Source organism: Telopea speciosissima, chromosome 3, assembly GCF_018873765.1.
Source record: "Telopea speciosissima isolate NSW1024214 ecotype Mountain lineage chromosome 3, Tspe_v1, whole genome shotgun sequence".
Taxonomy (NCBI): domain Eukaryota; kingdom Viridiplantae; phylum Streptophyta; class Magnoliopsida; order Proteales; family Proteaceae; genus Telopea; species Telopea speciosissima.
In genome coordinates this window covers 4,532,001-4,543,142 of record NC_057918.1, presented here as the reverse complement: position 1 = coordinate 4,543,142, position 11,142 = coordinate 4,532,001, and the positions used below count along the sequence as shown (strand labels likewise).

Here is an 11,142-nt window from a genome sequence, read left to right as displayed (position 1 = left end):
GTGATCAGCTTCTTGAAACCACAATAAAATGGACAGTCTGAACCTCATTGAGACTTCACAAAATTGCGTTCTCAATTAAATCATTTGCGCATCCTGAAGATTACTCTCGCAGCCAAGGCTGTTGAACTGGTGTCCAATGACATAAGTCACCTTCTTTAAACCATAAAGCTGTACAGAAAAGACTTCTTCAGAACAAGATTCAATTTCAAACAGAAGTGGAAATGAAGAATTCCTCTCCTATAAACATTACTTGTTTTCTCAACTGACATGGGATGAACCTTCTAATCAAATCAAAACGGACAAAGCACATGTTTATTAGCACTTATTAGCCATAGCATGCATAACTAAACTGCTGCACTCTGTTGTGGTCACAGTATGACATCCAGGAAGATGATACATGTTAAAGGAGAATAAAGGAGGGATGACTAACAATAAAAAAGCAAAAAAGTCCAGAAAGCAAGAGGTATCCAATAAGGATATCCTTCCACACCCCACCCCACCCCACCCCTCTCCCCCCCTCTCCCCCACCCAAAAAATCAAGGGTCAGTAGTTACAGAATCTTCAAGCAGAATCTTGAACAGCACAACTATTGGGTCTGCTTAAAGATAATCAAATAGCAAATAAAGATCCAAGGCACTTATAGTACCTAATATTATCCAAGGCCACAGCTATAGAGTTAAGAATTCTCCATGTCATCCCTCAATGCTTTTTACTAAACTGTGCTGCTTATTAATTTTCCTAAAGAAAAAACGCTTGCAGTTGGCAAGAGGATTGAAGTAGATGCTTTGGCTGCGGTACTAACCTGACAGGTAGGTATATCACCGACTACCTAATCTAAGAAACTAGGATTGACTGGGAATGAAACATCACCAGGTTCTCTGGGCCTCATTAATATTTGAAAGGCTCTTGTCATGGAAAGCAGATGCCTCCCTGAAAGGGTAAGAATATCCTAATCCTCCCTAGTCTTTTGAGCTTCTAAAAAAGAGTGGAAAAAGTTTGAACCTGAGGCAGAATGCATAAGTTTCAGTCAAGTCCTTTTCCATCACTGAAGAACCATTCACAAGTCTCCTTGAGCTTCAAGTTAATTTGGGAAAGCAAGATTTCAAAATAGTCTCTCTCACTTGGCCAGCAGCGAAACAGAAAATCCTTCGGATACCTCAACGATTCAAGCTGGAAAATATATGCTTGTAGGCCTGTAGAGTGGAAAGGAAGGTACAGCATCTACGAATTCATCATTGTCTGGAGGCCTCTGAGATATGAAACCATTTCATTTCACTTTCTCCAATTTACTGGATATTGCATCGATTATTGAAAGATATCCAAGAATGCACAATGATCAGTTGATCACATAGCTTCATTCACATAATAATTTTTTTAAATTTTCTTCCATTTATAATCAGTTGGAGAGTTGGGAAAGACAAAATAGTAGAATTCTCAAAGACAGAAATACTTCGGAGGACAAAACTATCAAATACATCTTTGGGAACCTCTTCCTGTAGGCAATCACTAGCAAGGGATCTCACAGTATGAGCTTTTCGAAGTTTAGAAAGTGCTCAGCAGCTACCATTTTTGAGTAAGATAATTTCAGCAGAGCTTGGGTTGGGTTAAGCTGTTTCATAGCATAGTATTCTCTCCTAGGAAAATATAATTTAAAGTTGAAAAGGGCTTGCAGAACAGCTATTTGATGTTCTCATCTTTCTTCTAGATTTTGATAGTGGACATGGATGAACATCTATGAAGCATCACTAGTAATTGTAAAATATCTAATCAGTGAAATATTTCATATAAAAACAAAATATTGATTTATTTAATGAAGCATTGAAAAGAAACAAGAATGAACTAAACTTAGGAACTAGGAGTGAAGACTGATATAAATCTAGTACTCCTAGATAATATATAAGAACATTTCATGTTCAGCATCGTTTATATTTGTACTACTGCAACTAATCTTCAACATTATTTTAAGAATAAAATCCATTTTTTGGTTATACAAAAATAGCAATACTTCTACAAAGATATGGGTACAGAAATTTATTAGGTCTAAGGGTTCACAGACCTGCATTGGTGTCTTCAAATTATAAATACAAACTGGTTCTAGAAAGAGAAAACACATGCTGACTCCATAAGTCTAACTTATAATCCCTACATGGTCCTACTAATCATTGATCTATAACTTTTTTTCCCCCAATGATGCAAATTCAATTATCTACACCATTGAATGGAACACCAACTCTAGAGAGGAATGTAGATCAAACCAGAAGAAGGCACTGTCAAGCATCCCCTTTACGATTTTTCCCCTGACTAGTAATGTTTTTTGTTTTTCCAAATTCAACATTATGAAAAGAATAAGATCTCCTGGTCGCTCAGAGACAAGTTTTCAATCAGCAAGGTAAGAAACCGATTGAATCTCTAGATTGAAGACAATGGAAAATTATATGCAGGAAATAAGAATCCTGAGGTTGAATTAACCTCGGGACCATGAAATATTATCTTCCTAAAGGCTCAGCCATAAGTTGGGGGGGGGGGGGGGGCATAAAATACGAGAGCAGTAGTAATTGTCATAGCATTCAACAAACAACGTGTGCATAGTCTAATTAATAAAGAATTGATGAGAATGTAAGGCCCTCACCAACTTCACGTTTTCCATTCTCAGGGCTGTCACTTCCATGAACAACATTCCTGCCAAAAGGCGCATAGTTAGAGATTGCCGCCAAAATTTTAATTTCCAGAATCCTAAAAAATAGTATGAGAAAGTCCACAAATAAATATAAGATGCTGTGAAGCCTCACCTCCCTGTTTGCACTGCTAGATCCCCTCTAATGGTGCCTGGTTCAGCTTGAAGAGGATTTGTTGCCCCGATAAGTTTACGTGCAGAAGCAACAACACCAACACCCTCCCAAGCCTTTGCCAACAGAAAAACACAATTAAGTTTTCATGAAGACTTGAGTTTGATGATCTACCCTGTTTTTAAGTGCTTCATCAGGGATAAATACAAAGATAATGAGAAGCTGAGATCCGTACCATGCACACAACTGGGCCAGAAGTGATGTATTGAATAAGCTTAGGAAAAAATGGCTTGGCCTGAAGATCCTTATAATGCTCCTACAATGATTAAAGAAAAGGACATTTAAAAATAAAAGAAAAAAAAGAAAAGGAAATTCAATAATCTAAAAAGGTGAGAAAAAGGTTTTCATATGATCAATTAACCATCCAATGCACAACAAAATTACCCATCAATTAGGTTAATTGGGGGGGGATGGGGCAGGGGGAGTGAATGAAGTCGTAGGTTTGGATCACGAACCTCGGCCAATTCCTTGGGACATTGGAAAAGTTTCAAGCCAGTCAATTTAAATCCCTTCTTCTCAAACCGAGAAATTATCTCTCCAACCTAAAATCATATAGCTCACTTGTGATACAGTTTAAACAGCATTCAACCACCGAGAATATCCCCAAATTCAGGAAAACCCAAAGAAGCTTACCAGGCCACGTTGGACGCCATCGGGCTTCACCATTATGTATGTCTCTTCAACATCTTCCTGGGGGAAATAAAAGATTTAAAAAAAAAAAAAAAGGGGAGAGGAAAGGAGACACGTTGAAATGGGTTCACAGTTCACTCATTTTATGGTAAATTTGAAGGCATAGAAGGAATGGAAGAGAAAGAACTCACCATGGAAGCAATCAAGTGAGGAAGAAAGATATTGGGTCTGATCTTCCTGGCTCGCCTTTTAGCATGGGAAAGAGTTGGGGAACACGAGAAAAGGGAAGAAGACCCATGGAATGCAGAAAGATGGCGAGTGCGCAGAGTAAGATTGTGGGTGTAAGATAAGCTCCCACTCCAACTCCTTTTACTCGTAGCTGAAGCTGACTGAAGAGATGAAGTTGAAACACGGGGATTTCCTCCAAAGACCGCTAGAGCTTCCATTATCCCTCTTTCCTCTCTCTCCCTCCATAGTCCTTTTTGCTCTATGATTAGAATCTGTAAATCGCAAAATGCTCTCACGGGATTCAGGAACACTCCCACCGTGTAATTTGTAAACACCATTATGGAATGGTTGGATGACAATAAGGGCACTTATTCCAATCCAACTGTTCTGTGATGTTCCTCCAACGGTGACTCGTGAGAGCTTTCCCTAGTCCCTACGGCCCAAGCAAGATTCCCCCAGCTGCGCCCATTTCTTGTAACAAAAAAAAGATAGTGATCCAGTATTTTTTTTCTTTTTTCTCGAGTTCGGCATCATTGGATGTCGCATCTTTCACGTGTCGAACTATCAAATTTGAATTGCAGAGAATGTTTTTGGACAATAACATCTTTTGATGATGATATATAAGTTTCAATATTTTTTTTAAAATTATTTTATACCTATCATTTAAAAAACTTTTGAAAATAAAACAATGAGCAATTAAAAGAGTGCCGAAGTTTTAAATACACCTTAAAGGTGCAACACTCCCTTAAAATCTCTAACAAAGGAAAAAGTATACTGCCTGGTATGTAAAGATCCCATTCTCATACGTTCTCGTACGACAATGGGAACTACTTCTGGCCTGGTTGCATAGCAAACGTTATCGTCTCTTTGTCTCTCTCCCTCCTCCCTTCTATGAAAAGACATATCTATTTCTTATTGTAGGAGGAGAGAAATAGACACAGGGTGACAGGGATATGCAAGCATACGCTATGCAGCCGGATAGAAAACTCAATCCCATTAATTGCATATCATTACGTTATCATATGGCCAGAGTATTAAAATATCCTACGTATCACTTGAGTTGGTGTTTTTACAAGAAATTCCTTCTGAAAACTTGCTCCTCTTATCAATTAAAATAAAAAATAAATGGCATAAAATTCCAACTAAAATACACGTATATTTTACACAAACACTAGAGGGGTATTCTACCGATTATATGAAAAAACCTGAAAATTTTGTTAGTCACAATTTTGGTGAAATTTCTACTAGTCGTTACGGTTACAGTATTGTTCTCGGTCAATCTCAATCCCTATATCGATACAGATATATATTGATCGGTTGTATTGGGTTGAATCGGACAATTTTGCTCTTAATTTCAATTAAAAATTTTATTTTTTTGAATAGATTTGCCCCCAAGTAAAAACCATTCTACTAATACAAGATTGGACAGATATCCATATCCGGCATGGCCGATACGGATCCATTCCACTAATACAAGATTGGACAGATATCCATATCGGGCATAGCCGATACGGATTAGCTGACATGCCCGATCCAATACCGTCATGTTCCGAAGTGCAAATAGTTAGCATAAATATCAATCCTTGACGAAAATAAATATTCTTCTAAGAGATCAAACATCGCTATCATCCACCTAATAAGAAAACTCTGTTCACACAAAATCTCCAATTGTCTAAAGTTAAAAATCATCGAAGAGGAAATTTTAAGGAAAAATCTGTATAAAAAAAAATAAGAATATACTTTCTTCAATTATTTCAAATTAAAAAGCCATGTAAGAAAGATTCTGACATCAAATAATGGTTTGCAAATATGAGTTGTTTCCCCCATTACATGGTTTTACCTATGTGATTCAGTGTTTCATACGTACATGCCAAAGAAAAACTTTAGCAGAACCTCATACTCAGATATGAATTGATAACCATTTTTAAATACATCTCATCATGGACAGGGTACAGAGCAAGAACAAATAATGTTCTCAGAACATGAAGGACAATCCATCTCATTGTCTAAGTAATCCTACTCTCCGACTGATATTTATCTTACAAAAACAAAAAAAACAAAAAAAACAAAAAAACAAAAAAACAAAAAAGAATAAAGAAAATTCATGAAAAAAAAATATTGAAAGAGACCTAAAGCTCTAAAAGCAAGATTGGCAGGAAAAACACACCGTGTGTACAGAACAGCTGAGTAAGGGGAGGGGAGGCTCTACCCTCATCTCGTAGAAGAAATAAGAATACACAAAAAATGTTGCTCCTGCTGCAACTATTGCCACTTTTGTTTACATCCCACTTAATAAGAGAACTCATGGCCTCTGAGTGAAATATACTTCTTGGCCCAGATTGCTATGTCCTCTGCACAGGCTTGGGCCTGTGGGGTATTGAGGAGCATGTCAAGTGTTGCAAACTCATGCACAGCATCTTTATACTCAAGGACAGGAGCATCGACGTTAACCTTCCTTAGCTCTTCTGAGTATGCAATCGCACGGTCTCGCATCCAGTCATGCTCTGCAACCACTGTTAGCGTTGGGGGCATGTACTTAAGTGGTGGTTCCCTCCCAGGAATTAGAGGATTGGCAGCTGGATGGTCTAGGCTAAATTCCTCCTCCGGTAGAAAGAGCTTCCACGCAAGTATGCACATAGCTTTATCATAGAAGTAAGAGTTTGCTAGTTTGATCTCCGAATGTGTGGGGACAGTACCAATGAAGAAGGGATACATTAAGACCTGTGCCACCACTTTGACAGGATCCAGAAGTTTGCCTGCCTCCACCGCTTTCCGAGTCACATAGTCTGCAATGTTCGCACCACAGCTCACACCCAGCAGAACACATCTGTTTGAATGACATGAAACCAAGTTAGGGGTTCTGTAACATACGAGGATACAATAGCTATACTAGAACAAAAGAAAGGAACAAAGAGATTTATTATCAATGAACTGAGAATTAGAAAACTACAATCTTAGCTAGCTTGAAAACTGTTAGGGTAAAGCTTTCAGGACGGGAAGAAACTCAAGAAAGTAACAACAGCATGCAAATCCTTGACCATTGCACAGAACCAAATACCTTGGGGTACAAAGAAATGCACAATAAATGAGTCAATACTTTCTTCTTCAAAGAGGGCAATGTCAATCGGCCATGCGCATACTGCTTTGGCAGGTAGTATTGACTCACCAGGTAGGACAATGTCAATGCTTGCATGTAATTTCATATCAGGAATTGTACCCTAGTATCGTGTAAGGTACAGGTACTCAACACATTACCAACGAAGTTTCTAGTCACTAATCAGAATGAGAAGAAGACTGTACCGCATTATGAGGACCCAAAGAAAATATAGACGGTGAGCAGACATGAATAATTGTACATTCTCTTGCAGAGATAAGAAGCCAGGCGAGTATTATTTGGAGAAACTGAGAAATTAAAAAAGGACCTAAAACTAAACACAGAATACAGAAGGCCAAGGCAAAGAAATCTCTCCTAATTTAGTTCAGAGGCAAAAGCAAGCAATAAATATACTTAGAAACACTAATACAGTACAAAGCAAGGGAGCTCTAGTGAGGATGGATATTTTTTGCATGGATCTTATCTAGAGAGTGGATGCACTTTACCAACAGAAAAAGGGAGTTTTTAGTTGTTCAACAGATGTTATTTGTGTCCCAGCCTATACTCTCTAGCTTCCTCTAAAGAGGTTTTGGTGTGAATCGGTGTTCAAGGTAAGACGTGGATCCAACATTTGGACCCCAGGATTGAGAAGGAATCTGCTGGATTTTGAAACTGATCACTGTGTTGGCCTCCTTCAGAAACCACAGAATAGCTTTTGGGAAATTTACGAATACCCCCCTGAGGTATGGACTTATTATCGATGCATCCATCTTTACGCACTATTTATATGTACTACCCCTACTTTTCATAATAATTAATAAGTTAGTCCAAACCGTTAACTTAGGATGAAAAACGTTAGATTTTTTACTATGCTGATCATATTGCCCTTCCTGCTAAGATTAGGTAGCTCATCTTCTTCTTGCCCTGGCTTAAGATAACCAGGATCGAAGTACCCAATTGTCCCCACCGGTGGAGTCAACCGGAGCTTGAAATAGTCGACATGGCACTGCAGGTTGTTTGAAGATAAGCATCCAGATAAGGCAAGGATATGTTTGGCGACTAATAAGCCTCATAAATGAAGACAACATTCTTGCATAACCAACCTCATTTCAAGGACCATACACATTTCCTTCTTGGATGGTAGAAAAACACACATAATTCTTGTCCAGTAACTCTGAGCCTCACAATTCTAGCCGTGATCTTCCATCTATCAACAATTTCCTCAGGCTAAAAGGAAAAGCATAAGCTAGCATTGCATGTTCGGGGAATTGCTACATCTTTTCACCTTTAGAGGTTGGACGTGGAGCATGACTTGGCTACAATCATTATGTTGGGTTCAGTTGGTCCTTGGAGATTATCAATTTGAATGGGGCTTACAACACTCGATTTTGAACTTCAGGTGGATGGTATCCCAAATAAAATGGGTTAGCCAGGAAGGGAGTTGTAGAATTGAGGTCACCTCTCTTGATTTGGTTATTCAATCTAATGGTCTAAGCCACCACTCAGCACCTTGTTTTCTTTGAGCTCTGCCTTCCATTACCATATATTCTTTCTATGGAAATTGTGTCATTCACTAAATACAAAAGTCTCAAATGACATTGCTACTCCTCTTGGTAATCACCAGCCTCCTTCCACTAAAAGCTTAAACCCAGCATCACTACTTGGGCCACTTCAGTGCTCTAAAGAGAAAGTAAGACTCACTAACCCCTTTATTCAGGAAAATATACCAGTTGTGATAACCAAATGGGCTTCAAAATTCATTTTAGCTTTCTACATTCCTCTTCATGAGATAAAGAAAATGCTAAAAACAGTAGTAAGCACCCATGGTGAATGGAACCACAACATAATCCATTGGGATAAAAGTGGAATAGAATATTGGTAACAAATTGCAGCACAGTCCACCTTGTCTTATTAATCTGCAGGACAAGATAAAAATCGATCTTGCTAAAGATTTAACAATCATGTTATTTTGAGCAAGATTCGCCATTTGCAAATTGTGCTAATGAAGTATAATGTAATCAGTGCAGTTTCTCTTAATAAAGCACTATTTCGATAGACAGATGCATCGACAAAGTGTTATATTCCAGACCTTGGTTGTAGAAAATATAGAATCAATTCTTAAGAGAGAACAATTGTAAGACAGGTGTATGAAACCGGGCAGATGAAGAATAGTGGATACAAATCTAACCTGGTGGGATCTCCATGAGCAGCTAACCAAGGCTCCACCATAGACGCACCAAAGGTGTCAGTAAGATGCCGATGAGTATCAGATCTCCGGTGCTGATCGCGTTTACTGACAAGGGACTTACTACACTCCGCCAGATTTGCCTGCTTTCCCAACCACTGCAAAACCTTTAATCCATCCTCAAAGGCCGCCGGATACCTGTTCTCGGGTGCTAGCCTATAACCAACCGCAATGACAATCACATCACACAATTTCGCGATCCGTCTACAGAAAAAATCATTGGCGGATGAGTCATTGCTGCCGGTAACGAATCCTCCGCCATGAAATTGCAACATCACCGGCAATTTCCGAAAAGAATGTTGCTTTTTGTCCAAGGAAGGAGAATAGCCCCTGTATCCTCCCGTCTCCTGTTTCGAAATCAAGCTCTCGGCCTGGCTGCTACCACCATAGCTGCTCCTGCGGATCTGCTCAGCCGTATTGGCAGCAGCAGGGGGAGAGGTGGAGGGACCATAGCTGTTACGACGGTGGTAATTATGATGGGCATCGACGGAAGAATGTGAGGAATCCGGATCTAAGGACCTGGAAGAAGCCCTGACCCTAGCCCTAGATTGAGGGTGGAAATCGGATTCGGAGGCGGCGAGGCAGGTGTCAGGTAGAAAAATACGAACAGAAAGGGAGGAAAGAGAATCAATGTGGATGTCTTTGGTGGCAATACCGTCGGTGAAGGAAGGGTTAGCGGCAGCTACTGATTCTTCGGGCCGCGTGGTGACACCGAAAGGGTTACTATCATCAAAAGAGGTTTGGATACGATTCTGCAAACGGTGTTTGAGGAGGAATTTGAAAAATACACTGTAGAGCTTCACACCGACGCTAGGCATCTCTCCTCTTCCCCTCCAGTCCTTCTCCCTTTTCTCTATCTCTCTCTCTGGTCCCGCCCTGCGTTCACTTGCAGAAACCAGACGAAGGAGAGATAAACGAGGTTTTCCTCTCTTAAGGTGAAGGTGAAATCATGGCGATTACGGTTCAAATTACAGCTCCCTTACACTCTCTGCCTACGGAGACTTCATGGAAGATCAAGATTGAAGAGAATGGTTCAATTCAATCTTTGAAAGGCGCACACACCCGAGACAGAGACAGAGAAGGAGAGGCGAGAGAGAAAGGGATAGAGAAAAGAGAGATAGAAGTAATTTCATATTTTTCCTTTTCTTTTTCTATTATTACTGATTTTATTTCGAATGATGAGATCAGAGGTTTTGTTGCAGTGTTGTCACATGTGAATATATATCCATGTGTATTCCATTACAGGGGTAAATGCCAAGGCGACATGAGTGTTGGTGACGTACGGCCAGGATGTTTCCTTGACATGGGCTCCACTGCACAACACTACACGCCAGCGTTCCCAGACTGCGCATCACCGACGTTGGTGAGGCATTCCACTCCATTATGAGTATCGTGGTGGGGCGAGGTGCACCCCGTACGCGTGTACAAGCGGCTGTGTTTTTGGCCTTTTCGTAGCAGTTGCGACGTTGCGTCACGTCGGCTGTCAAGAAGAGCAATTTTTTTAACTTTCCTTTCCAGGTACAAATTTATATCGGTACCGTATAAATTGTATCGGATTAGATTGGAATGTTTCGTCTCTCAAAATATCTGATACCTATGCAAACAAATTAGACTCTATTGGTCGTTTGTCATTTGAATACTTTCAAAATCAACAACGAACAACTCGTCATCTTCCTCACTTCAACACTTCCAGGTATTATTGTAGGGGTTGCCTTCTTCGATGGTGGTATTAGAGGGATTGCTCTTTGGTTTAGAGTATGTTTGTTTAGAAGGTTTTGATGGGGTGGGATAATTGTACGAATTTTCTTAGAAGAATGAGATTTTAGGTTGTTTGGAATTTTAGATTTTATTGTCGACGGTTTCTCTCATGTCACCCTCTCAGAAAAGTCTCATCGATTTAGTGGGACTTTGCTAAATTTCACCAAAGCTGTTCTGCTCAGCTAGCCACACCCTAGCGGACGAAAGTAACCAAACCAATCGAACCACCTGAAAGATACTATTTTACAGGGATTTGATTGCAATGTAAAGTAAAATTTAAGAGAAAATGATATATTCATTGCTGGTAGTACACACCCTCTCATATTCTCTCCTTCTTAACC

At 39.6% G+C, this 11,142-nt stretch overlaps 2 protein-coding genes across 2 annotated transcripts; both read right to left on the bottom strand.

Moving 5' to 3' along the window:
- On the bottom strand, positions 1-3,963 carry LOC122656174 (nucleoside diphosphate kinase 2, chloroplastic-like). The gene is made up of 7 exons (XM_043850630.1): positions 3,668-3,963; positions 3,480-3,536; positions 3,302-3,388; positions 3,022-3,102; positions 2,790-2,902; positions 2,630-2,679; positions 1-168 (listed from the first exon to the last, which is right to left on the bottom strand). Exons 1-7 carry the CDS (start codon positions 3,920-3,922, stop codon positions 101-103), a joined length of 711 nt encoding a protein of 236 aa, XP_043706565.1. The 5' UTR covers positions 3,923-3,963; the 3' UTR covers positions 1-100.
- A 1,798-nt stretch (positions 3,964-5,761) lies between these two features.
- Positions 5,762-10,105, bottom strand: LOC122656172 (probable carboxylesterase 11). Its single transcript, XM_043850628.1, has 2 exons — positions 8,987-10,105; positions 5,762-6,531 (listed from the first exon to the last, which is right to left on the bottom strand). The coding sequence occupies exons 1-2, from the start codon at positions 9,859-9,861 to the stop codon at positions 5,994-5,996; spliced, it is 1,413 nt and encodes a 470-aa protein (XP_043706563.1). The 5' UTR covers positions 9,862-10,105; the 3' UTR covers positions 5,762-5,993.
- Between the last annotated feature and the right edge of the window lie 1,037 nt (positions 10,106-11,142).

Bases quoted from the DNA above. Each gene is read 5' to 3' on its own strand.
- LOC122656174 (XM_043850630.1), bottom strand. From the start codon at position 3,922: ATGGAAGCTCTAGCGGTCTTTGGAGGAAATCCCCGTGTTTCAACTTCA. The intron at 3,103-3,301 runs GTTCGTGATCCA...TAATCATTGTAG, and splicing joins GTCCCAAGGAATTGGCCGAG to GAGCATTATAAGGATCTTCA. The intron at 2,680-2,789 runs GTGAGGCTTCAC...GCCTTTTGGCAG, and splicing joins CTAGCAGTGCAAACAGGGAG to GAATGTTGTTCATGGAAGTG.
- LOC122656172 (XM_043850628.1), bottom strand. From the start codon at position 9,861: ATGCCTAGCGTCGGTGTGAAGCTCTACAGTGTATTTTTCAAATTCCTC. The intron at 6,532-8,986 runs GTTAGATTTGTA...TCATTCAAACAG, and splicing joins GCTCATGGAGATCCCACCAG to ATGTGTTCTGCTGGGTGTGA.